This window comes from Kogia breviceps, chromosome 8 (assembly GCF_026419965.1).
Source record: "Kogia breviceps isolate mKogBre1 chromosome 8, mKogBre1 haplotype 1, whole genome shotgun sequence".
Taxonomy (NCBI): domain Eukaryota; kingdom Metazoa; phylum Chordata; class Mammalia; order Artiodactyla; family Physeteridae; genus Kogia; species Kogia breviceps.
In genome coordinates, this window is record NC_081317.1 from 5239823 (window position 1) to 5266738 (window position 26916).

The 26916-nt window shown below is 57.5% G+C and overlaps 1 protein-coding gene and 1 non-coding gene across 3 annotated transcripts in view; both read right to left on the bottom strand.

The window, feature by feature from the left end:
• Positions 1–26916, bottom strand: part of LAMC3 (laminin subunit gamma 3) — a 62620-nt gene that overhangs the window by 22161 nt on the left and 13543 nt on the right. Inside the window, exons 2-13 of one of the 2 annotated variants that reach the window (XM_067040450.1) lie at positions 26086–26390; positions 21496–21626; positions 18194–18360; positions 14975–15163; positions 14773–14890; positions 13486–13584; positions 10621–10757; positions 7878–7988; positions 5564–5756; positions 5264–5382; positions 2641–2859; positions 612–800 (exon numbers count right to left, since the gene is read on the bottom strand). In XM_067040450.1, coding sequence (XP_066896551.1) covers positions 612–800; positions 2641–2859; positions 5264–5382; positions 5564–5756; positions 7878–7988; positions 10621–10757; positions 13486–13584; positions 14773–14890; positions 14975–15163; positions 18194–18360; positions 21496–21626; positions 26086–26390 — 1977 coding nt within the window. Of the gene's footprint in view, positions 1–611; positions 801–2640; positions 2860–5263; positions 5383–5563; positions 5757–7877; positions 7989–10620; positions 10758–13485; positions 13585–14772; positions 14891–14974; positions 15164–18193; positions 18361–21495; positions 21627–26085; positions 26391–26916 lie in introns of those variants that run through there. The other variant, XM_067040451.1, reaches the window with a different exon arrangement.
• On the bottom strand, positions 11542–11614 carry TRNAG-CCC (transfer RNA glycine (anticodon CCC)). The gene has a single exon. It is a non-coding gene; the product is annotated as a tRNA-Gly (tRNA).

The window sequence follows — 26916 nt, forward strand, 5'->3', positions numbered from 1 at the left end:
TCTTTTTAAAAAAAAAAAAATCAGCTGCCTAGGATGACTCAGTCCTGGAGCAGGAATGAGGAACAGGGAGAGGGCTGGGGACACTTTGCTTCACACGTTATCTGGTGACAGTTTAAAATCTTATTTATTTATTTATCTGATGCACCACGTGGCTTGCGTGATCTTAGTTCCCCGACCAGGGATCGAACCCAGGCCCACGGCAGTGAAAGCGCCGCGTTCTAACCGCTGGATTGTCAGGGAATTCCCATGATGACATTTTTTTGAAGCTGAGAGTTCAGTCAGAGGTTTTCCGCCTTAACTAGAATCAGCCAGGAAACTTGATAGGAATACGGATTCCCGAGCTCTGTCTTAAGCCACTAAACGAGGCTCTGCGGGGCCAGGACCGGACATGAGGATTTCCAAAATCCCACGGAGTATGTTCAGTGGCCCAAGTTCTGACAGGAACCCATTCAGCCCAGGGCCCTGGCTATGGGGCTGTGAGACCCAGTGTCCCCAGAGGTCAGGCCTGTCACCCCTAAGCTGGGCCCTCCGTCATCTGTCACACTCCAGACCCAGGACTCACTCCTGGAGGCCGGGCAGAGACGCAGGGCCCCAGGGCATGAGCCACTCACCTCTCTGGCCCGGGGGGCAGTGGGTACACACCACCTCTCTGCTCTCTGGGATGGTCACGCAGGCCGACTGTCCAGGGCACGGACAGGGCTGGCAGGCATCGGCTTGGCCTGTGAAGGGGTTGCCGTAGAAACCTGGCAAGCAGTGCTCACACGACGGGCCCTGGGTGTGGTGGCCGCATAGACAGATCCCTGAGGGGCAAGAAAAGCACCTGGTCACCACTGCCCGAGCCCAGACGCCCCAGAGATGGCAGGCAGGCTTCTGGCCGTGGGGGTCACAGAGCACGTCCCAGGCAGAAAAGGGGTGGGAACACTTCCAAGGTGGAGGCAGCAGAGCCCAGGGATGAAGCGTCCACCCCAGGTTCACATCCACCACTTACTGACCCTGTGAACCTGGGCACGCCTGTGCCTCAGCGTCCTCACCTGCAAAATGGGCATAAATGGCTCTGACCTCAAAAGGTTTTCATCAGGCTTCAATGAGGCCATGCAGTCAAAGTGCCCTGCACGGTCTCTTGCACACAATTATTATTACTGTCGTCATTATTATTTTGTATTCCAAAACCTGTAACCGAACCAGCTGATGATACAGCTAGCATTTGCTGTCACAGTTTTCCTTTTCCTCTTCCTCCGTGTCCTCTTAACTTCAGGGACAGTGACACAGATCCAGGATTCTGGCCTTGACATGAGGCTCCCGTTTAGGGGGTCTATGGGTTTCCAGAGGTTTCCTGGTCTCGTAGAACAGAACCCCCGTCTCTGCCCACTGGTTTCTAGTGAAGGGGATTCTGCAAACCCCCTTCTCCAGCCCCACAGCATCTGGAGTCTTCTCAGAGCCACTGCCAGGGACTAAGGGAGGAGCCTGGCCGAGAAGGGGCTAAGCAAGGCCAGCACTTCCCAGAGGCCCCCAGCAACACCCAGCAGGGCCTGAGGTGAACAGTAGGAGAGGGGACGCAGGGCGGACGAGCAGAGCAGGGGTGGCATCCAGGGGGAGCTGTCACATCTGCCCTGCTTTCCACTGGTCCCTGTCTTGGCCCAGCACCCACATGCTCACTACTCCTCCTCCCATCCAGGGTGGACGGCAGTGGCTGCTGTGCCCATTTTACAGATGAGGACTCGCCCAAATGGAGCTGGAGGTCATGCCAAGGCAAGGGGCTCTGAGGGATGACAAACTAGTCCCATCTCATGAGACAGCTCCCCTGGAGCATCTGGCTCGATTAGTGATGTCTGCCACGGGCACAAGAAGCGGGGAGGCCCCTCATGGTGCCGGTGCATGCCCATCCTGGCTGGCCTGTTCATTCCCACTTTACTGTGCTTTGGCAGCTGAGAAAAGGCATTCCCTTCTCAGAGACCCCAGCAGCTCCAGGAGAGCAGCACGGCGCTGACCCTCCCACCTCCTGTGGGAGGAACCAGCGTCCAACCCCTGTCAGGCATCTCCTGCCCAATGACTGTGGGCGAGGTCTTTCCCCAGGTTTCCTCTGCTACAAGTGGGGGGGTGAATAGCTGGCACTGAACTTGCGGAAGGAGTAGCTCTGCCACCTATTGGCCATGCAGTCTCCCTGCACCTTAGGTCCTTCACCTGTAAGATGGGACAGGAATGGTACCCGCACCGCCAGGGGTTTTTGCAGGATTCGATGACATAGCATATAAAAAGGTGCCTAGGGCTTCCCTGGTGGCGCAGTGGTTGGGAGTCCGCCTGCCGATGCCGGGGACGTGGGTTCGTGCCCCGGTCTGGGAGGATCCCACATGCCGCGGAGCGGCTGGGCCCGTGAGCCACGGCCGCTGGGCCTGCGCGTCCGGAGCCTGTGCTCCGCAACGGCAGAGGTCACAACAGTGAGAGGCCCACGTACCGCAAAAAAATAAATAAATAAAATTTAAAAATAAATAAAAAGGTGCCTAGCGCTTGGAGGGACTCGAGGACACCATCGGTATTGTTTTTCATGCTCATAGCTGACCCCGTGCAGGTCAAGTACTCGTCTCACTGTTCTGTGTGCCCAGGTGGCCTGGTGGGGGTTGGGGGGGATACAGGGAGACTCACCTGTGTTGGGGTCACAGGTGCCATGCTGGTTACAGGTGCAGGGAACACAGCTGGCATAGGGTCCCCCCAGTGGTGTCTCCCTCTTGTATCCCAGAGCACAGGACTCACAGAACTGGCCCGTGTAGCCCGTGGGACATAAGCAAGTCTCCACCCAGGAGGCTGGGGGGGAGAGCCCCCGCCGGGCCGACGTGAGCCGGACCTCAGTCAGGAACACTGGGCCTGCAGGTCAAGGAGAGAGAGAAGGAGAGAGTTCCATGCACATGTTTCTCCCCAAGCCTTCCTAGTCACATATGTAAAAGGCAGGGCCTTCCCTGGTGGCGCAGTGGTTGAGAGTCCGCCTGCCGATGCAGGGGACGCGGGTTCGTGCCCCGGTCCGGGAAGATCCCACGTGCCGCGGAGCGGCTGGGCCCGTGAGCCGTGGCCGCTGAGCCTGCGCGTCCGGAGCCTGTGCTCCGCAACGGGAGAGGCCACAGCGGTGAGAGGCCCGCGTAGCACAAAAAAACAAACAAACAAACAAACAAAAGGCAAAGGGTTAGTGGCCCATATATACAAAGGCAGTCCATGGATCACTTACAATTTTTAAAAAACAGACCAAGGGCAAAGGAAAAACCAGGTAGTTTTCAGAAGGAGAAATAGATATGGCTGGGAATTTTACAGAAAGACATTCACTCTCACTGGTTATTAAAGACGTGTACATTTAAAGACTGCTGTCGTACACGACCCTCAGACTGGTGAGCATTTTACAGATCAGTGACAGTGGAGGATGTGGGTGTGGGGAACTCAGGCACGGGACTGTGGGAATACAAAACCGGAGGTCCTTCTCCTAGTAACAGGGGAGTAGCTCCTCTCAGACCAAGCTTCCCACAGAAAACAACCAGAAACTTGGGACAAAATGTAATAACTATCTGTAAACACTGGAGGAAAACCAGAGCAGGTAAACAGGGGAGAAGAGTGGACACTTGTCATCAGAATATAGATTGGTACAGCCTTGCTGAAGCCAACTTTGATAGCGTGTGTTAAAATGTAAAATGTACACTCTTTGACCTAACATTTCCATCTTGAGGACTCTGTCCTAAAGGCACACCTGCACGAGGATAAAAGACCTTTATACGAAGCTGTTCCCTGCAGCGCTGTTGGCAACGGTGAAAAGCTGCAAACAACTTCAATACCTATGAATAGGGGAGTGGGTCAAACTTTATGGAGTATCTATCTCTACCACGGAGTGATGCATGGTGGAAATAGAGAGCCAGCTTCTTCTATGTGTAAAAGGCAAGTAACCTCCAGGGTGCACTGTTAGCTGAAAAAAGCAAGTGGCAGATCATTGTACTGTGGGATCACATTTCTGGATTAAAAAAAATACAAACGTAAGTACATGCACACAGGAAGGTCTGGAGTGATACACCCCGGAGCATTATCAGTGGGCAGAGGAGGTTTGCGGGGTGGGGTGAGATGAGTATCAATACGTCCACGTGTGTCTCCAGTTCACCTCCAGCACGGGCCTGGCCTAAGTAGGTGCTTTGTAAACATCTGTTAACAGATGGCTGAGTGAGTAACAGAAGGAAGTTCTGGAAGCTTCTGGAAAGAGTAAAAATGAAATTCCTGCAAGGGGGGGTCTGGGGAGCAGGGAGTACTGGCAAGGATCATGGGGATAAAGGCAGTTAAACCACAGCCCCAAAGAGGAGGAAGGTCTGGGGCTGGAGGGGGCTGGGTTACAACCCCCAAGCCTTGGACTCAAAGGGGCCCCAGCAAAAGCTGGCCATCTAAGCCAGGGGTTCTCAAAAGGAGCAAATCACCCTCCTAGAAAGTGACTGGAATTCATGTGGTTATTTTAAAACATCATCTACTTTCCTTTTATTTATTCTGTGTACTACAGTTAGAATAGTATACTGCTTTTTAAAAATTGTGTCTAGGTTATAATATCATATCTGTGCATTTCATTTCCAGATAGTAAAAGGGGTGCTATATATGAAAGATCTGTTCTAAAAAGGGGCACGGAGGATCCCTGGTCTAGGCACATACAGGTACGGGGTGGGGAGGAGAGAAAGTACATTAAGGAAAAGGGGAGGAACCAGGAACAGTCAGAGGACCATCAGATCAGTCACCCAGTGACCAGGATGCGAGGTGGTGAGAAGTCCCCGTTGAAGTTGTGATGACTTAGCTGGTTGCTTCAGAGGGTTTAGAAACCAGGCTTTCTTTAGGTGCAATACCTCCGATCACCAGCAGGGGGAAGCGATACCCCGGGAACCCCGGCCTGGCCCCCTGCGGCCAGCAGCAACCTGGGGCCCTCTAGGGTCCGGCCTCCCGGCGGTGGCGGACTCTGCCACGGTGCAGAGAACCATGGCAGGTTCTTGGCTGCCCTGTGGCCAAGCACCTGTCCCTTAGAGCTGTCCATCCTCAGGCCCCTCACCTGTCCGGCCCCTGCCTCTGTTCTCAGCATCCACCCCTGCTGCCCTTACTGGTTATAGGGACTTGGACAAGTGTCCCAACCTCTCCGAGGCTCAGACTCCTTCGTGGCAAAGTGGGGACGATGACCCCCTGCGGCGAGGACTCGACAAGGCGATGCACGAAAGAGCCCGGGGGCCTAGCTGGTTTGGGGGCTGGGGGTGGCCCTGTCATGACTCACCAGAAGGCCTGGCGCCGTGGCCACTGGCCTGGACGCGCAGAGCACTCAGATTGCTGAGCAGCCGCTGGAAGTGGAAGGCGGGCAGCGGAAGGTCCGCGTCCTCGGAGGTCTCTTGCAACCTGGCAGGGGGAGGGGGGGGTCAAAGCAGAACCCGAGGCCCGGGGCAGGCGGTGCCAGGAATCCTCCAGCAGGAGTGGGGAGGGCGGGAGCCCCCAGGCCCCGGGGAGCCAGCTGTGCCTGGACCTCAGGGACCACCCCGACTGCTTGACCCCATCTCTCAGGACAGAGCGGGACACTTACAGGAACTTGAGCTGTACCTCCCCCGGCTGCCTGGCGTCCAGGGGGCTGGGCGAGCCGGAATGCCGCAGAGTCGAGGTCAGACCCGCCCCTTCCAGCCTCAGCCTCGCAGGGACGGGGGGGCCCCTGGGGGGGACCCGGAATGTCAGCGTGAGGGGCTGCCCGTAGCTGAACCGCTGGTCTCCCAGGAACTTCTCTGAAGACGAGAGAGGGCAGCTTTGACGGTCTTCAATTGATTCGCTGGATTTTAAATGTCTACACTGATTTTACTGGCAATTAAACCTTCAAAAGATCAAACTACAAAATCAAAGGGTCCCTGAACAGAGGATGCTGAGGGCGGCCCACTCATACTTTCGCAGACAGGGCTGGCTTCCTGGGCGTGTGACCCTGGCAGTTACCCGGGGCCCCACGCCTGGCTTAACGCTCTGCTGTCACTATCTTGACACTCTTAAGACTGCTATCTTGGAACTTGGGTTTTGCAAGTGAAGTGCCATGGGACAAGGGAGTCTGTGCAGGTGCAGAGGAGAAATTCACAGTATGCAAGGCAGTGGCACCTGCCTGCCCATGACGCAGCGCTCACGACGCCCAAACCCCCGTGAGCTCAGAATCCCTAGGGACCCGCATCCATGGCATTCAGTGAGGCTCAAAGCAAGTACCAGGCAAGCGTGCTACTCGCGTGACTAAGTAGGGGCACTGACAGCCCCCAAGGGCCACACTGGCCATGGGAATCAGAACTTGCTTCCAGTGGAAAGAAGGCAGATGCACAAAGGACCAAGGGGCCCTATCATAGCCTGTTTTACTTTGTCATTTCTCTGCATCAGCCAAGTGCTTAGGCGGAAAATCATGACACAGAAGGAAAGGGACCAAAAGATACCCCATCCTTCCTCCCTTCAGGCCCTCTGGACTCACGAGAGTGTTTGTTGAACGTGTGCGTAAAAAGAAGTGAAATAAAAACGGTTGAGTTCGGGCTTCCCTGGTGGCGCAGCGGTTGAGAGTCCGCCTGCCGATGCAGGGGACGCGGGTTGGTGCCCCGGTCTGGGAAGATCCCACGTGCCGCGGAGCTGCTGGGCCCGTGAGCCACGGCCGCTGAGCCTGCGCGTCCGGAGCCTGTGCTCCGCGACGGGAGAGGCCACAGCAGTGAGAGGCCCGTGTACCGCAAACAAAAAAAACCAAAAAACAAAAAACGGTTGAGTTCGCCCACCACCTGCCCTGCCCACTGCAGTGTGCCCAGCACACCCAGCAGAGAACCCAGCAAACACTGGAGTGAATAACTCCTTCTTAAATCCGCTGACGAAGCAGCGAGGGAACAGAGCGTGTTTTCTGCTCTCGGGCTTCTGAACTTGGAACACCTGCCCCAGGAGGGGACCTGAGGACCCCATGTCCTTTGCTTTCTGGCTGCAGGGCACATGGGTGCTGCATCCACACAGCTCCTCAGATGTCTGAGTGCCCCGCTCTAGCCCCTCTTGCAGAGAGACGGAAAGGGCAGGACTGTGTGAAGGGAGCCAGTGGACCCCAAGTCTGGCCACAGTGGAGCTAAGAATGGGCTCCAGGCTCCTGGTCTGATACAGTTTCCAGGAGACCAAAGCTGCCCTAGTTGGTGGGGAGTGGTTCAGAATAATCTAGAACTTCTTGCTTCTGCAGCAATACCATGGCCCCAGGCATGGGGGTGCGGTGGCCTGGCGGGGGTGAGACGCTGATGGGAAACGCACAGGGATTGTCTGGGGTGCGACAGTGGCCTGAGGGGGCCCTGTGTGGCAAGGCCGTGAGGAGGAAGCAGAGGCTGCAGGGCACATGATCGGCAGGAAAATGGCTCCCCAAAGTGTCCAGGTCCTGATCCCTAGAATCTGTGAATCTGTTAGGCTGCATGGCGGGGGCAATTAAGGTTGCGGTGGAATTAAGGTTGTTAATCAGCCGGACCTCAAGGTACAGAGATCATTTTAGATTATCCAGCTGGGCCTGATGTAATCACAAGGGCCCTACGAAGGCAGAAGAGGTGGTGTCAGGAAGATGCAACGTGAGAAAGATTTGATCGGCTTTGAAGGAGGAGGAAGGCGCCACGAGCAGAGGGGTGCAGGCCGCCTCAAGAAGCCGGAAAAGGCCAGGAAAAGGATTCTCCCCCAGAGCCTCCCCCAGAAGGAGCACAGCCCAGCCGACACCTCGATTTCAGCCCAGCAAGACCCATTTTTGACTTCCGACCTCTAGAACGCTAAGAGAATACCTCTGCGTTGCTTTTAGCCACTAAGTCGGTGGTAATCTGTGACGGCAGCCACAGGACGTGAATGCGGGCAGCCCTGCCCCTGCCTGTGGAGGCAGGTACCTGGTGCTGTGAGGTCCTCCTTGTCCTCGGGGTCCAGGAGGAGTCCCCTCGGGCTCCATTGTGCAGGATGCTCTGGGCCCCCCGTGCTTCTGGCCCGCCAGCCCTCGGCTCCTGGACAGCAAACACACACACAGGGCCCCTGTGAGGCCCTGGAGGGTGGTCTCTGCCCCTCCCAGTTCACACCCTTTCCCGGGTCCCAGGGACGACCCCCTCCTGCCCCCCGCCGAGGCCTGAGTGCAGCCTGAAACACCAGGACCCAGGGGAGGGGAGAGACTGTTCTAGAGACAGGCCGGGGAGGGGGGATGAGAGCCGGCTGGTGCTAGCAAACGCTCCGGGCCCAGGGCCAGGCAGCTCGGAACCCCATTCCACATCAGGATGGAGGTCTTGGGGTGGGAGGTGGCTCCAGAAGGAGCTGGGAGGCTCAGAGACCCGGCTGTGTTGGGGCACAGTCTGACCTCTGGGCCTGCCCTGCCCCTTCGGTGGGCTTTTTTCTTTTTTTAAATATATATTTATTTATTTGGCTACGCCGGGTCTTAACTGTGGCACACCGGATCTTTAGTTGCAGCATGTAGGCTCTTAGTTGCAGCATGCGGGATCTAGTTCCCTGACCAGGGATCGAACCCGGGCCCCCTGCACTGGGAGCACGGAGTCTTAACCACTGTGCCACCAGGGAAGTCCCCTTCACTGAGCACATGAGGAGGACATGAGGACAGCCCGGAGACCCCACTGTGGGCAGTCTCTAACGAGACTGGACTTGACCTCGTCTCCAGGTCTTCAGAGGATTTCCTCGCCCGTGACCTCACCACCCCGTCCTTCCAGGTGTGTGTGCCACGAGCCCCACTGCACCCAGGGAGGCCACCTGGTTAGGAAGTGGCCAGGTCGGGGTGGGAACCCAGTCCCAGTTCAGTCCACCCTCCCTCTGGTGAGGGCGGTACACCAGGCACAGTCGGGCGCAGAGCAAGTGACCTCCAGAGGGCGCTCTCCAGGGGGGCAGCTGGAGAATACGCTGGAGGCCCAACACCCCAGGGGTGAGGAGGGAGGGATGAAGAAACAGCAAGAGGTCAGAAAGGGCAAGTCCGGGGCTCCTCCGTGCTAGACTAGGCTCTGCCCCTTTGCTGGCTGTGTGACCCTGGGCAAGTTACTTAACCTCTCTGAAGCCAGTTAGTGCCTCATCTGCAAAATGGGGGCAATGAGGTACTGTGGTCCCGGTAGCAGTTCTCAAGTTGGTTTGAATATCCTGGGAGATCCCTAAGGCTCTTTCGGGGGGGGGGGGGTCCATGGCGTCAAACTATCTTCTAAATAACATTAAAATGTTATTTGCGTCTTTCATTCTCTTTCTTACAGTGAGAATTTTCCAGAAGCTACAGGATGTGTGATATCACAACAGACTAAATGGCAGAAGCCGTGGTAAGAATCAGCTGACTTCTAGTAAGCCAGACCTTCAAGAGATGTGCAAAAATGTAAAACGGGTAGCACTCTTCTCAAAGTTTTTTGTCTTTTAAAAAGAGTGTTATTTTTCACAGGCAGACGTTATATTTTGTTAATAAGTTTACTATGGTCACCTGTAAATGAATTAATACACAGATATTTTTAAACTACTGTTTTAATTTCGAATACAGAAAATATCCGTATAAACAACCCACATAAACAAAAGGACTTTGAGGTTCCTCCCTAATTTTCAAGAGCATGAAGGGATCCAGAGATCAAAAAGCTTGAGAACTGCTGGCCCGGGGTGTTAGTGAGATCACGTGAGATGCTGAGACTGAAGTGCCAAACCCAGGGCTTGGCTCCAAGTGGGGAGGATTGTGATGTTATTCTAGGATCTATAAAATGAGTCCCTTCTGACGCTGACATCCTGGACTACAGCCCACGTGACCACAATGCGGTCCCCATTGCAAGCCCCACTCGGTCCTGCTTTCTGCGTGGTGTCCAGCAGAGGGCGCACGGCTCCCCTGCATCTGGGGCGCCCCAGAGCCAGCCCTGAGGTGCTCGCTCCCTGGGGGAGATGTAGGGGTGGGGAGACTCAGTGGGCATGGCAGGGACCCACGCAGGCCATGATTTAATGCAGAGTTCAGAGCTCCACTGCTTTCCTGCTCCAAAGATCCACCTGGAGCTGGGGACCCAGGTCCCCACAGCACCCCTGGACCTAGAGAGAAGACCTGCACAAAGAGCAAAACTCGGGAGCTGATGAACCCAAGGTGCCAACAACTAAGTTACGTGACCTTCCTTTTCTGGGCCTCAGTTGCCTCATCTGTAAAATGGGGATGAGAATATCTACCTGCCAGGGAATCCAGGAGGTTCCATGGACATAACGAGCTCAGCATGGTGCCTAGCATACAGCAGGTGCTCAATAAACGAAGGCCAGGGGGTCGAGCCCAGATCCCCAGCACAGCACTAGGATACACCAAGGGGGCCAAGGAGCAACTGGAAATTCCCCCACAGGCTCCAAAGGCTGCCAGGTGCCCACCCCCTACCCCTGCTGGAGGCTGAGGAGGAAGGCAGCAGCCAGGAGGGAGCCAAGGGGTGCAGGTAGGTGCTGGGGGTACTGAAGGACCCAGAGGGGCACGGCCGGTGTGTGGGCCTGTGGGAGACGCCCGAGCTGGGGCCCGAGGCTGCCCCCTCCTTTCCACACCCCCCCATACCACCATCGCAGGATCTCCCCAGAGCAGGACCCAGGACCACCCGTCCCAGCTGCGCTGAGAGCAGACCCCTTGGAGGTGGCTGCAGGGGGGGCACTTCTTACCCCGGCGGAAGTCGGAGACGATGTGGTGCTCCCGGAAGTGGGCAGCGGCCGCACACGCCCTGGAGTGGCCGTAGCAGAAGCAGCTGCTGCAGCCGGCCGGGCTGTGGGACTGCAGGTTAAATGTCCCCGGGCGACATCTGCAATGGAGACAGACATGCCCACGGGGGCCAGATGAATTGGCTACATTCGGGGGATCCCAGCTACACTAACCGGAGCCCAGAACCACTGGGGAAAGTTGTTTTAATTTCAGATTTACAGAAGAGTTGCAAAGATTGTAGACACGAGTTCCCATGGCCTCTTCACCCAGCTTTTCCTAATGTTAACATCTGCCGTTACCAGGGTACGTTTGTCAGAGCCAAGAAATTAACACCGATTAACATTATTTCCTAAACCCCAGACTTAATTAGGATTTCTCCCCCTTTTCCATGAACGTCTGTTTTCTGCTCCAAGATCCCATCCAGGACATGGCATTGCATTTAGCGGTGTCCTTAATCTCATCTGTAATAGCTTCTCGGTCTTTCCTGGACACTTTTGACAGTACTGGTCAGATATTTTGTAGAATGTCCACCATTTGGGTTTGTCTGGTGTTTCTCAAGATTAGACTGGGGCTGTGGGTTTGGGGAAGAAATAGAGGCGAGGTGCCCTTCTTCTCACATCGTATCAGGGTAAATGATACCTGTGTGATGTCACTGGTAATATATGACATCACTGGTCATGTATGACGTCACTGGTAAAGTTAACCTTCACCATTTAGTTAAGGCGCCGCCTGCCGGGTTTCTTTTCTTTTCTTTCTTTCTTTTTTTTAGTATTTATTTATTGGGCTGTGCCAGGTCTTAGTTGCAGCACACAGGATCTTCATTGCCACGTGCGGGATCTTTAGTTGCTGCACGCGAACTCTTAGTTGTGGCATGTGGGATCTAGTTCCCTGACCAGGGATCGAACCCGGGCCCCCTGCATTGGGAGTGCAGAGTCTTAACCACTGGACCACCAGGGAAGTCCCTGCCAGCTTTCTCCACTGCAAAACTGCCATATTCTAGCCGTCAAAAGCAAGTCACTAAATCTAGCCCAGGGTCAAGGGGAAGGGAATTAAGCTCCACCTCAGGGAGGGGGCCAGTAATCAAAGAATCGTGGACCTATGGTGAAAGCACCACAGTAATTAGTAAATATTTTGAGGGAGATATTTGGGGGCTATGCAAATATCCTGTTTCTCCCTCAAGTCCTGCCCACGAATTTCAGCATTCATCAGCGGCTCTGGCCTACATTAGCGATCATTACTCTGATATTGTAACAGTGCTTTAATATTTCCCTCATTCCTTCTTCACTTATAATGTGGAATTCTTCTGCCAGGAAGATTTGTCCCTTCACCCCCCTGTATTTATTTATTCACTCATCTATTTATATCAGTGTGGACTCGTGGATGTTTATTTTATACTTTGGGTTATAATCCGATATTGTTGTTATTTATTTTGTTCCAGCTCTGGGAACTCTTTCAGGTTGGCGCTTATGTCCATTTGACACGGGCCCCCATCCTGGTTTGGGGTTTTCTGGGTTTGTCTTTGTCTGGTTTTGTTTTTAAGCACTTCCCTGCTTTCTACAAGATGCTTCGGGCTCATCCTGTGTTTTCCCCGCCCCAGCCCCAGAATCAGCCATTTCTCCCAGAAGCCCTGCAAAGGCCTTTGACAAACACATATTCCTGGTTTGCACCATGGGGGCTCCATTCGGGCCGACCCAGGTGGAGGAATCCAATTCATAAGAAGCTGCCAATTACCCCAAAGCTGGGCCAGCTCCAACGAACACATCTCACCGGCGCCCCCCATCTCACAAACAGGTAAAGTGAGGCTCAGAGGCGGACCTCCTCAAGGTACGAGGCAGTGGAGTAGAGCTAGTGGGATCTAGTCCCCCAACTCCACTCTGTCTCTTCAGCTTGAGGGGTCTTGGGGGAGGAAGACCCAGCGGGGAGTCCACCTCCCACCCCAGGACCCACAGGCCCCGCGTGGACAAGGTGAGAGTCAAGGCCGGGTTTCTTCCTGAACCAGTAGAGGCCCAGCATAGTCTGGCAAGAGCGGAGGCCACAATATACTGCCGTGTCAGGTTCCCCACACATGGCCCATGGCCAGAGGATCAAAGAGGCCCTGGGACCCCCCACGCTGGCTGCAAAGGCTTCAGAGGTTGGAGATGAAGCCAGGAAGAGGGGACAGGGTGTGCGCAAGGACGTAAACCCCCATTTGTCCGCCAGCCCATTGCTGGGGCTAGGAGGCCCCCTAAACACATGAAGGAGGAAGGGCAGGGCAAAGTCCTTCTGCCTCATTGAGCCTTAGAAGCTCCACTTGTACCATGATAGGATGGCAAGGATGGCCAACAAGCTTGAATCTCAGTTCAATTGGTGGGAGCTTCTTGGAGCAGGGCGTAGAGAAGGATTCTGAGGTTACAGTAGAGCTCATGGTAAACTGCTGTGGTCCATTGGTGATGTCTGCCCTGGGTGTGAGATGGGAGGGTTGTGGTAGTGCTCTATTAGTGATGTCTGCCCTGAGTGTGAGATGGGAGGGTTGTGGTACGAGTACCATGTATCTGCTCTCCCTGGATTAGATGGTCTCTCCTATCCTTTCTAGCTCTTTCTTTTCAGGACTCTGAGCTAGGGGAAAAAAAGATGTATTTTCACAGCTTATGAACTCTCAGTGGTGGTGCGTCAAAGTATAAATGGTATTGTAAAGTCTTTAGATAACTTCCTGGGTGTCGGATCCATGGTGCTCCAGGAAGGGTGCCAGGGGGTGGGGTTGCCCAAGTCTGGGAGGATGATGGCCCCTGCTCCTCCCACCACCACTGAGGTCACCTCCAGCAGGCTTATTATTGGGTCGGTTCACCCACCTGTCACACAGGTTGCCTTCCACATTCTCTTTGCAGGGACAGCGGCCACTGCGAGGATCACAGGTGCCCAGGCTGCCAGCGGGATGGCAGGAACAGGGTCTGCCAAAGAGAGAGGACGAGAGGAAAGCGTCCAACGAGCAACTCCCGAGTGGGAATAGCCCACCCTCCTTGGAAGGAAGCTCTCCATCCTTCCCCACGCCCGAGAGGAAGAGGAGGCGGGCTGACCCAAGAGCCTGTCCCCCGGCTCTACTGCTCCCCCTGAGTGAAGGAAGTGACCCATCTGCCAACCCACCTGCTTCCATCCCACTCATTCATCCACCTGTGCACCCTTCCAGCCACTGGTCCATTTATTCTATCTATCCCTCCCACCCACACACCTATTCACTTACCCATCCACGCACTTTCCATCCACCCCCCATCTGATAAGACATGGTCCCTGTCCTCACAGAGCCGAGAGTCCAGTGAGGATGGACAGGCAGACAGGTAGATGCTGTACTTTGATACAAGCTATGGGAGGGAATGTACAAGAAGAGGCTGCGGCAGCACCAATGAGGTGTCTGGAGTGGGAACAAGGTGGGGAGTTGTACCTTGGCTGAAAATTAAAGAATGAGTAGGACTTTGTTCAGACACAGGCCGGGGAGAGGCAGGGTGTTGAGGGAGAAGAGAATGCTCTAGGGTAGGAGAAGTGGCGTGTACACAGGCCCAGAGGCCACAGAGACCCCGGGGAAGCACCCAGGTCCCCACCTGATGGCCAGTTTTATGCCTGAACGACTGAGTATTTCGAGAGAGATCTGAGACTCCCCGAACCTCCCCAATGGCATTTCCACTGCCTTTCAAATATACAAGGAGACTGGTGCCATGGACCAAAGCCAAGGTCATTTAATAGTACTTCTGAATTTATAAGGGCTTTATTTTGGGGGGGTCATTGTGTATTTTCTCAATCAAGTGATAGTCAGGCGGTAGACCCTCCTCTGAGGTCCAGACCCCAGTAGCCCCTGACCATCTCTGTCCCCCTGGATGCCCCACGAGCACTGCAGACTCTGCCTCTCCCCACCCTGTGCTCCCCTTACCATGAGTGGCCTCCCTTCGCCCAGGTGCCTGAAGCAGAACCCCAGGGGGTCAGCCTTCATTCCCTTCTTCCTCTTCCACTCCCAGGTAACCACCTGCTGCCAACTCTACCTTCCGAGGGGCTTGGGACTCTCCCTCCTGCTTCCCAGCATTCGGTCCGAATCCGCCGCCGTGCGCCCTTGCTGGGTCATCTACACCCACTGTCCCCACCGTCCTCACCTGCAGCCGCCCTCGCTGAGCAAGTGGAAGCCGGGCAGGCAGCGGTCACACTTCCAGCCCGTCACCGTGGGCTTGCAGATGCAGGTGCCAGAGTCATTGCACTGGAGGCGCAGGGAGCCTGGGGAGGAAGCGCACAGGGCAGCAGGGGCCCGTGGCGGTGGGCGAGGGAGGGTGTGGGGCCGGGGCAGTGCGGCCCACTCACCTGCTGGGTGGCAGTCGCAGGGCTGGCATGGCGTCTGTGGCCTCCAGCGATAGAAGTTCTCCCGGCAGCGCTCACAGCGTGGCCCGGCTGTGTGGTCACGGCAGCGGAGGCAACGCCCACCATGGCCTGAGCTGCGGAAGAGCTCCCGGTCAAACGTGCACTCCTCAGAGCGGCCGCTGCAGTTGCAAGCTGTGGGCGGGAGGCGGGGGAGGGTGCGTGAGAGAGGCCGTGGCACACGGTAGGAGGGGAAGTATGGGCCAATCAGCTTCCTTGTGGTGAGTGAGCAGGCAGCTGGAGGAAGGGCAAGGATGGGGTTCAGGCCTGGCTTGATCAAGGATCTGGAGACCAGTCAACTGACCTTCCAAAACAGGACGCTCTCGAAAACAAAGGGGGCACCATTAATAAATATACCCACACACAGGACCCTCCCAGGCAAGCCAGGACGTAGAGTCACCTGGTCACGGATCACAGACTGGCTACCTTCTCGAGTGGCAGCGTGGCTCCCTCCAAGATCTCCCGTGGATCCTCTGAGCCATAAGCATGTGAATCTGATCCCCAGTGACCATGAGGTCACTCAGAAACATGGAAAATACAAGTCACCTTTCATTCACTCAAATACGTTTGTTTTTTTTTTTTTTTTTTGCGGTAAGCGGTCCTCTCACTGTTGTGGCCTCTCCCGTTGCGGAGCACAGGCTCCGGACGCGCAGGCTCAGCGGCCATGGCTCACGGGCCCAGCCGCTCCGCGGCATGTGGGATCCTCCCGGACCAGGGCACGAACCCGTGTCCCCTGCATCGGCAGGCGGACTCTCAACCACTGCGCCACCAGGGAAGCCCCTAAATACGTTATTTTTAAAACATCTTTATTGGAGTATAATTGCTTTACAATGGTGTGTTAGTTTCTGCTGTATAACAAAGTGAATCAGTTATATATATACATATATCCCCATATCTCCGCCCTCTTGCGTCTCCCTCCCTCCCACCCTCCCTATCCCACCCCTCTAGGTGGTCACACAGCACCGAGCTGATCTCCCTGTGCTATGCGGCTGCTTCCCACTAGCTATTTTGCATTTGGTAGCGTGTATTAGTTCATGCCGCTCTCTCACTTCACCCCAACTTGCTCTTCCTACATTTTTAAAAAAGTATGTACCAAAGGGACTTCCCTGGTGGCACGGTGGTTAAGAATCCGCCTGCCAATGCAGGCGACATGGGATCGAGCCCTGGTCCGGGAAGATCCCACATGCCGCGGAGCAACTAAGCCCGTGCGCCACAACTCCTGAGCCTGCGCTCTAGAGCTCGCGAGCCACAACTGCTGAGCCCACATGCCACAACTACTGAAGCCTGCACACCTAGAGCCTGTGCTCCACAACAAGAGAAGCCACCGCAATGAGAAGTCCTCGCGCAGCAACGGAGACCCAATGCAGCCGAAAATAAATAAATAAAAAAAAAAAAGTACGTTCATGTTAAAAAAAAAAAAAAAGTATGTACCAAAGATCGGCTCCTTCTTGGCTCCCATGGTGAGCCCAGCATGGTGTGGACCAGTGCCCGCATACGTGGTCCCACTGTTTGATGGAGGTCAGATGCAGGTGAAAATCCTGCAGGTGAAGGGCCGTGATGGGAGAAGCAGGAAGGCTCTGGGAGGTGAAAGGAGGGCCCCACAGCTGCCTTCCTGGAGGAAGTCACAGCTAAGTGGAACCTGAAGGGTGAGCAGGAAGGAAGTGTCCAGGCAAAGGAGGGGAGGAGAGGGAAGGGAGAGTCCCAGGCAGGAGGTGAGAGGATAGTTGTGGCACAGGCAGAGAAGCAAGGTTCACCCAGTGTGGCGCGGGAGGGTGGCATGTCATGTGATGGGCAGGGCAGAGGGTGGAGACGTTGTGCACTGTGACGGGACAGGGAGGGGTGCAGGGGCAGTTATGAGGTCAAGAGGTCAGCCAGGGCTTGATCCAGGGAGGCTGGGCGGCCAGCCGTGGTCAGGGGACTTCACCTTGGAGCAAGGAGCCCCGTGGATGAATATAATCGCATCTGCACTTGAAAGTGCCTTCAGCTGGGCGGCAGGCGGGGTATGGGGGCTGGGAGAGCAGGGAGGTGGGGGCTTCAGATGCTCAGAGGAGGGGTGACCGGCGGGACCACAGCGTTGACTGTGTAGAAGGACACAGCCAGATGGGTTGGGGGGATGTGACTGAGGCTCAGGGGCTGCCTGGACTGGGGAGCACGAGGGGGTCAGGCATGAAACGCAGGTTCCAGGCTGGGAGGACAGAGATGTGACCTCAGGGGTGAGGAGCTGACGGGAGAAGCAATCTGGCCTTTTGTGTCCCCACCATGGAGAGAGCCCCAGACTCGGAACGGGTGAGCCAGCCAGCTTCCTTGGCCCCGGGAGGACTTCCTGGTGGAGGCAGGCCAGCAAGGGCAGCAGGAACTCATTAGGGCCACAGTGGCCCCGGGAAGCTCCTGCAGACAGCACCCTGTTCCACGGAACAAGCCGTCCTCTCCCCACCCCAGCTCTACATGCCAGCAGCCCAAGCCCAGGAGCACAGTGGGTCCAGAGGCTGAGCTGCCCCGAGCGCCTGCACGTGAAGACACGCCTCCTGCCGCCAGGACGGGCTAGGTGGGGTCTGGTGCCCAGCGACCACCAGCCACACATGGGAGCCCGGAGCAAAAGCCAGACGACTGGCGGAGGGCGGGGCTTGGGGACAGAGGGGAGCTGGAGGGGCACGCCAGGCTGGGAGGAGCCCCCCACCCCACGCTCCGGCCCCGTCCCTGGAAAAAGTAGGATGGCGACATCCTCTCCAGCGTGTCTGTGAGGTTAGGTAGTGCCAGCTGCATCGCACGGGGGCCGGGGCAGCGAAGGGGCTGCCCGGGGGCCTGCAGGAGAGGCTGGGTGCACAGGTCGGCACCCCCCAGGACCTGGGGTGGCCTGGCTTTGATCGGCAGCTGTGGTTGGAGCAGTTGACACAAAGCAACAAGCTGGGGGTCCTTCTCAGCCCTCCTGCCACGCGCGCCTCTACCTGGGGAGACTGGGTCTGAGGGGCTGCCCGAGGGGGTGAGGACGGGGGGGTCACGTGCCCCCTCCAGCTCTCCCTCAGCTCCTCCTCCTCCCTGCACAGGGTTTAGAGTCCCAGGCTTGCGGCCAGGCCCACCCAGGAGCAGCCCCGCCGCCAGGGACGGGGAGTTTGTCTCCTGGCCCGCACCCCCGGCCTCCGGCCACCGAAGTCCCAGGACACTCACGCAGACACTCGCCGGCCGCCTCGGCTGTGCCCCGGGCCCACGGGCGGTCCCGGAAGAAGGGCAGGCAGCGCTCGCAGTCTGTGCCCGCGGTGTTGTGCTGGCATCGGCAGACCAGCCGGCCCTCCTCGTCGGGGCCGCACTCGCTGGCGTGGCCGTTGCACTTGCACCTGGGAAAAGAACGCGGGGGGTGGGGGCGTGTCCGGAAGCTGGGGGAGGTGCCGGCGGAGAGGCTTCATCGCCAGGCAGCTCCTGCCTTCGCGTGAGCTCCTGACTTATTGAACTCCTCCTACTCTGTGCCCGGGGCAACAGGAACGGAACCGACCGCGCCCGGGCTGCTCTGAGCTCTGTACACGTGTAAACCCACCGCATCTTCACAAGCCCAACTACGATCCCCATTGAGCAGACGGGGGAACCGAGGCACAGAGAGGCTGCCCGAGGCCACCAGTTAGTAATGGTAAAGTTCCCGATGCTGCCACTGAAGGCACCACACCCAGGGGCCGAGGGGGACCCCGGAAGAAGTCATCTCAGTCTCCTGGCTAGAGGGCGGGCCGGCTCTCAGGGCAGTGGGTGGGAGGTGGAGGCAGCCAGGGAGGCGCCTCATGCCCCCTCCTTCGTGTCTAAAGGGATGAGAAGGAGATTGCGCCTGACACAGGACAGCCCCCCCAACTCATCTCAAGACCCCAGTGAGCCCCCGTGCCTTTGAGGGCAGCCCTGGGCCTGCCCCAGCCCCCCTCCCGTGGAGTCGGACAGGCGGAATCGGGCAGGCACAAAGGTGCTCGGGGGGCTACACGGCGTGCTCGGCTGAGCCTGACCCGGTGGGGTCATCGCCCCCGTCCCGGGTGGCCGGACTGAGGCACACAGAGGATGGCCACGGCTCCTAGCTCCGGGCCTTCCGTCTGGAGCAGCCCCCAGCACAGCCATCAGCTCACATCATCTCTCTGGAGTTTCACCACTGCAGCGGGAGGGACCGTAACTGCCCACGTTTCACAGATGAGGCTCAGACCGTGACGTGACGAACGCTGCGTGGCAGAGCTAGAATCGGAACCCCGCTCCCCCCTGCTCCACGCAGACCCTGGGCCCCTAGACACCCCTCTGCAGCCACCCGGTGTCTCCCCATCAGCTATGTCCCACGCTCTGTCCTGAGCGGATGTTGAGGAACCTCTGGCCACTGCCAGTACCCATGGTACTGGGGACACGGGGCTTGGGAAGGGCACAGAGCACTGTTTCCTCGCCAGGCCTCCCTGGGAGCTCAGGGTAGGCAAGTAATGCCCAGAACTTCTGGCGGGGGTGAGGCGGGCGCCAGGCAGTCTTGGAAGACAGTGTTCACCCGTCTTGGGACAAGGGACCGCCCACGGCCCCAAGGGGATGTTGCAAAACACTCGCTCCTCCGCGAAGCCCTCTGATCCCAAGGGGAAGAGTGAAATTCCTACAGACCATTGTGGGACACGGTGTGCCGGGCCACTGCCCCCCAGCCAGCTGCTGGCCTGAGGGTGGTCCGGCTCTGGCAGCTGGGGCCCAGATGTTCTCTGTCCCGAAGCCCCCTGATGGCAGACGCTGCAGCTCACCGCCAACCACCGTCCTTGGAGAGGCCCTGCTCCCAGGCGGTTTGACCTGAATCAAGTGTGGGAGTGGTGGGGGGGGGGAGCAGAGGGGCCCTCACAGACACCCCCCGTTTCCCCTTCACTCCCAAGCACCAGCCTCCAGAGGGGGCACACGCCCTGAGTGTAGGCCGTTGGGCCCGTGCTCCCTTCCCAGACATCTTCACCCCTCCGAACGCCACCTAAACACCCTTGAATTTTGGAAGCCCCTCGCCCCCTACCCCCATGGGTCACCTCTCCCACGTGGAGCTGACTTCCCACCCTAACTCGCTCTCGGAGCCACACCTCTCCCATCCTGCCGCCGCCTCTGCCCAACCAGCTGCTTCTCTCTCCTCCCATCCGCCCCCTTGCCGTGTCAGGGGTTGGGGTGTCTCAGAAATCCGACCCTGTCGCTATCCTGGCCGAATCCTCAGCGGCTTCCCACTGGCTGCATAAACTGGGTCCATGGCCCCGACAATCTTGCAGCCGTCTCCACGCTCCGCGTTCCAGCTGCAGGGCCGCTGCCTCGTTTCCTCAAGCCCGGGCCTCGGACGTGCTGGCTCTCCCACCTGGGATGCCTGCCCCTCACATCTCCAGCCTCGCCGGGTCCCCATCTGCAGGGTGGGGGACCACCAGCACAGCCTGACCACCAGCACAGCCTGCCCTGGCTTCCTGTCCTTGTTAACCTGGGGCGTGCGACATGCCTACCGGGGGCTGATCTGGTTACTGTCTGCCTGGGGCGGGAACACATCTGTCTCCTCTCTCCTTTCCAAGAAGGAGCCTGACGAGGGAGCGTTTGCACTGAAGACGTCATTTGTGCCTGGAGGGCCCAGTACCAGGTGGCCACGTGTGTACAGGATGGCCCCTGCTTCTTGGAGAGGCGAGATGCTTAAACTACAATACGCACCGATCGAGGCTAGAGGAGTACGTAGGCCAGGGCCAGGGGTCCCGACGGAACAGCCCGACGCTCCTCACGTGAGAAGGGGGCAGAAGTGCGGTGCCTCCGTCCTCGGTGACCTTTCTGGGTCACTGGCCGTGGGGCTTTGCAGTGGCCTGAACCGTTCGTACTGTTTGGAGATGCCTCAGCGCCTTATTAAACATGCTTGGGTCCCCAGGAAGCCCTACTCTACCCAAGTTTACCGGAAGATTTGGGGAAGAACGGGGTCGATGGGCTCCAGCGGTTACAAGCTCACGAGTGCTGATGAAAGAAGCAAAGCTTTGAAAGCCTGGGGTCCCACGCCTGCTTATAGCCACCGTTAACCAGCCTCATTTGGAGCCCACGTCCCACGGAACGGCGGTCCGACTGGAAATTTAAGCAGCTTCTACGTGTTAGACGAGAGCGTGGAACGCTGCCCCACATGGGCACATGCGGCGTAAATGAATGTACCGTCAGATGCAAAAAAAAAAAAAAAGGAAGAAAGAAAAGAAAGGGGGCAGACCACCAGGCAGCGGCGGAAACACAGCTGACGTGGGAAAAGCAGCAGGAACGGGGCTGAGAGGCGGGAGGCAGGGGGGGTCACGAGGGCTTCGAATGCCGGGCCCGGGAGGCGGGAGGCAGGGGGGTCACGAGGGCCTCGAACGCCGGGCCCAGGAACCAGGCTCCTGTTCCTTTCCCCCCCCGGAGCACCAGAAGTGGTTTCTTTACTCTCCACGGTAGCCACCGGGTGACCCCACGTGGCAGGCACCCTGTCCAGCGTCCCGGCCGCTGCCCGGCTTCCCGCCTACCTGCCACCCACAGAGAAGTCCGACACGGCGTAGTAGTAGGACTGCAGCACCTTGGGGTCCTTGAAGATGTCATCCCCAAACGTGTTGAGCCGGTCTAGGGAGATGAGGAGCTCGGTGCTGGTGACCCAGTCCTGGGGCACAAGGTGGAAGGGAAAGGGCACCGTCAGCGGGCTCCTGAGTGTCTGCCCGCACCCTGCTCTGCTGGAGGGTCCAGCTGGCTCCCCGGGGCATCTTCTGGGACCCAGGCACAGGCCCAACACAGACAAATTCCGAGAACGCTGCAGAAACAAGGAGCCTGTGCTCCTGGGTCACACCAACCTGGATGCCCCAGCCCCTTCCTAACTGTGCAGCTTTGGGGCATTTGCTCAACGTCTCGGAGCCTCCATTTCCCCATCTGTGAAACAGGACAAGGAATAATGTCGGCCCCAGGAGGGTGCTGGAGGAGGACGGCCAATGTCAGCGGCGGGGCACGGAGTCTGGCACATGGTCGAGGTGCTGCAGCAGCCCATCTAAAACCGTGTCACGCAGGTTGCCTGACTCCTCAGCGGGACTGCACCCCCACTCTAGAGGGCAGCTGAGGGAAGATACGTCCCAGCGCCCCGGCGTGGGGTGGGCCCTGGGTTCATAGGCTTCTCACGTTCTAAGGGTCGGGCTCCCACAGGCAAGGCACCTGCCCCAGGTGACATCTGTACATAGCCCCAAGAGGACAAGGACTCAGGGCCCCTGGTTCTCGCTGCATCCCCAGCCCGGGCTCTGCCTGGCGCACGGCAGGCGCTCGATAAATACTTGCTGATGGCGGAATGAGAGGCTTCCCCCTGGAAGAGCTGGTGGGGAAGTGGGGGAGAGCCCACGTGAAAGCTGACATTTTCATCTGCCTACTGTTATAATCAGAGGTAGCTCCAGCTGAATGTTAATCAGCATTTTAATTCAGCCCAGCAGCTGCTGCTTTAGCAATCAGGCCCATCAGGACAGAAAATGAACCGGCAAAGTCTGGCTTCTCACCCCAGCATGACTCAAGCCAGCGGGCCTCTCCGATCCCCTCGGGCTCGGCAACTCTCGAGCCCGTGGCCTGGGGCCCAGGGCCTCTGCCTGAGGATGCTTCAGCCAGGGAGGGGTCCAGAACCGGAAAGCTTCAGAGGGAAGCTCAGCACTCAGCTGAGTTTGTAAACCTCCGGGGAGTCACTCCCCGAATCACTTCCCAAATGTCAGTGTGTATTCAGGGATCAGGTTAAAATGCAGCTTCTGATCAGAGGTGGGGCCTGAGACTCTGTATTTCCACATGTGCCCAGGTGGTACTGAAGCTGCTGGTTGGTCCCGGAAGCAGCTGAGGAGCAAGGGGCTAAGGCCCGGGGTGGGAACCCAGCAGAGCACAACTGATGGTCTAAGAGTCTTTTCTTTCCCCAGAAAAAGTGCCCCTAGAAAACCCAAACCAGCTGATGTCCAAGCTGGAAGGCGCAGTAGCTGGCGCTTATTGTGTGGTTATGGCTCAGGTCCTGACAATAACCTCCCGGGGAGGTGTTATTCTTACCCATGGTTTACAGATGAGAAGACAGAGGATAAGCGAGGGTAAGCACTCTGCTTCCTGGTTGTACGGCTGGTGCACGCAGAGCTGGGATTCGGATCTATCTGACCCCGGGGCCCCCGCCTTAGCTACTAGGTAGCCTGCCTGCCTGCATCTACCCCAACGCCCTCCTCATACTAATGGAGCCCAGAGGGCAATGACCTGCCCGAGGTCTCGGCCTGCAGTGACCCCTCTTTGGGTTCCTGCATCTGCTTTGCAGCCTGTGACCTGCTCCATCAGTCTTGAAGACCATGGTTGATAGGAACAGCATCAAAATCTCCCTGAGACACCAGGAAGGGAGCTGGGAGCGAGAAGGGGCATTTGTTCCCTTAGCCCAAATTGTATGGGTCACTCCCTGATGCCTTAGAGGTAACTCTGGGGGCAAACCGGAGCCCCAATATACAGGGGCAAGGACCTTGTGCAACTTGCAGTGGCCCAGCTAAAACTACAAGTGGGCTCTCGGCTTGACCCTGGACAGACGTAGGAGCCAGAATGCAGCGTTAACGAGAACCGGGAGGCAGGAGCTTCGTCTCCCAGCAGCAGCGGTTCCGCTCCAGCCAGCACCCCAGAGAGGGTCGGCCTTCTCCCCAAGGTCCTTGGCCCCCATGGAGGACAGAGGAACCCAAGACACAGCAGCCGCATGGACACATCCTTCGTTACCCCACACCCCAAATGCTCCACGTCCTCAGAGGAAGCGCCACCCTGGGGGTGCCGAGGGGAGAGAAGGGGAGGGGGGGGCTTGGCTTTTGTTGTCCTTCTCTGACCTTCTCTGTCCTTCTGCCTGGGGGCTGCAGGGGTCTCATTTCTGAAAAGGCTGTTTTTCTGTTAGGGACAGCAACCAGGACACAAGGGGCAACAAGTCAGGGGGCCCCCCTGTCAAGATAGCACAGATGCAGGCAGAGCAGGTGCCCAGCCCTCGTGCTTCAGATGCCCTGGCCGATGTTTTCTAATCTACAGAGCTTGGAGGCCCACGGAGAAGAAATTGTCATTTTCAACAGAATCATGTGATGATCACAAGTGAACGTTTTTTTGTTTGTTTGTTTGCGGTACGCGGGCCTCTCACTGCTGTGGCCTCTCCCGTTGCGGAGCACAGGCTCCGGACGCGCAGGCTCAGCAGCCATGGCTCACGGGCCCGGCCGCTCTGCGGCATGTGGGATCTTCCCGGACCGGGGCACGAACCCGTGTCACCTGCATCGGCAGGCGGACTCTCAACCACTGCGCCACCAGGGAAGCCCCACAAGTGAACATTTTTAATGGGATAAGCAGGGCCTGGGCGTCTGGAGATGAGACTTTGTGCCAGAAAGGATTAACCTTGCCTGAGAGAGTTCTGACCTTTGCCCCCCACTCCTGGGGGGTCGCCTGCAAGCCCTCAGAACGTCCTGCTTGATCCGAGTAACTTTGTTCACCTGGGGCCCTGGGCCACCCCAGATGGTTAACGCTGACAATGTGATTTATGGGGAGGCCTTGGGCCACACAGAATCAGCCTGCCCTCTGGAGGGGCTGGAGATCAAGGTCAGCCACAGGCAGTCCGCCATGTGCATGTGGCTGTGACCCCCAATGAAAACCCTGGACTCCAAGGCACGGGTGAGCTTCCCTGGTTGGCAATGCACTTGTCACACGCCGTTGCTGGGAGAAATCAGCACTGTCCCCACGACTCCACTAGGAGAGGACACCCAGAAGCCCCATGCCTGGTCTCTCCTGGACCTGTCCCACGTGCCTGTTCCCTTTGCTGGTTTCAGTCTGTATCCTTTCACAGCGGCTTTTCTAAGTTCTGTGAGTCCTTCCAGTGAATCACTGAAGCTGAGGGGTGGTCTTGGGGACCTCAAGTCAGTTGACACCGTGTTTTCTCGTGCTGGATGGCCTGGGTGGGGCACAACCTCTTTCTGGGCCTCCGTGTCCCCTCCAGAAACAAACGGGATTCTAATCCCAGCCCCCTCATTATCCGAGACAGGCAAAGGAAATGCTCTGAGTATGTCGAGGGAAGAAGAGAGCAGGTTTTCTCGGCAGAGGTCTGTCGGAACGCAGGGCAGGGGACTAGAGGGCCAATGCCCCGAAACATCCAACAGACCACCGCATCCGCAGGTGAACCGTCACTGACACACAGAAATGTGGACACGCGTGGGTGCTTATACTGGTAGACCCAGGTGGGCAGGATGGGGGCCCTGTATGGATGTGCACAGCCACAAGGCTGCCATGCTCTCTGCCGTGAGGATGAGACGGGTGAGCTACCTCCAACTCTCATCTTCAAAGCGTGACTGAGCATCTCTTCTAGGACACGCACCGTGCTGGCCACTTTATAGCTGGCTGTCCAACGTGGCAGCTGCTGGCCCCACGTGGCTGTTCAAACGTCATTAAAATGAAATAAAAATGAAAGTTCAATTCCTCAGTCGTGCTAGTCACATCTCATGTGCTCTACAGGTACGCACGTGGCTCGTGGCTACCACGCCGGGCGGTGCTGCTAGGGACCATTTCTGTCGCTGCAGGAAGTTCTGCTGGACAGCTCTGCCTGACAGCACAGATCCCAGGACTCTATGACTCCAAACTCACGTTCTGTTCGTGTTTTCCCTTTCATCCCCGTCACAGCCCTTGGAGACACACAGGGCAGGCAACGCCATCCATCACAGAGGGAGGAAGCGGGTCTCCCAGCAGGGAGTTCTAGCAGAACCTCCAGCTAGGAGTCAGGACCCTCAGGGCCTGCGCCGGGCCCTTCCACGAACCCACGTGTGCCCTTGGGAAGTCCTTTCCCCGCTCCGGGCCTCAGTTTCCACACCTGCCTAAGGAAGGGGTCAGCTGAACTGCTGGCTGTCACAGGGCACCCTCTTCCATCTATTTCATTATCAGTCATCCGCAAAAGACTCAGATACAGCAAAAGCTTCTGTTGTTTCAAATCTGAAGAGCACGGGAGCTCTCACAGTCCCCTGTGTCCTCCTGCCCTTTTAGACTTCCCTGTGGTCCGCTGGACCCGAGTGCCCAGCCCCGCCCCGCCCCTGCCCCACCCCTGCCCCCACCCAGCCCCAGTCCTCTCTGACCTGCAACACGGGGCTCTCCTCAAAGTTGTAGGCACTGGGCCGGCCCTCCAGGGTGGAGAAGGCCACGTTGCCCCCGCTCAGCGGGGAGATGTCGCTGAACTCGGAGGTGCATAAGGCCACGCGCTCGTCCTCGCCGGGGCGCAGGTACTGGCCCTCGGGCTTGCCGTAGGTCGTCTGGCAGGAGGCGCTGTAGTACTGGTAGGGCTCCCAGGGACCGCCGGCCCGGGTGCGCTTGTAGATGGCGAAGCTCTCAGGGCGGCTGGTGTGGAACTTCAGCCGCACGTAGGTGATCTCGTAAGCTTTCCCTGCAGGGGGAGGACGTGGACCCATTTTACAGAAGGGAAGGGAGCGTCAGAATCCTGGTCCAGGGAGAGCAGAACGGCTGTGCTGCATATACTACCTCGGATGGAGCGTTAGAGGCTGCCTGGAGCGCTGTGCTGGGTGTGCCATGATTAATTAGGGACGCCTGTCAAGGACACAGGAGGGGACAATGCTGGCATGCTTCCCAAGTACTTGCCATCCCTCAACTAGGCCCGTTTGTCTGCCTGCACAGGAATCTGCAGTGTAACACCCCTGACAGGCAGCCATCTCTTTTTGCTCAACTATCTCCAGCAATGGGATGTTGCCACATCCTGAAGAAGCCTGCTCTACCATTAGAAAGTCATTTCTTTTACTACACTCCAACGAAGCCAAACCTTCCACCTGTGCCTTTGGGTCTCATTCCCTCCCAGTGATTTTTAGACCCCTGGAGTCTGGAGACATGCCAGTTTCAAGCCCCCCAATCCTAACACAACCCCCCCGAACCCCTCTCTTTCTCCAGCTTCCATCTAA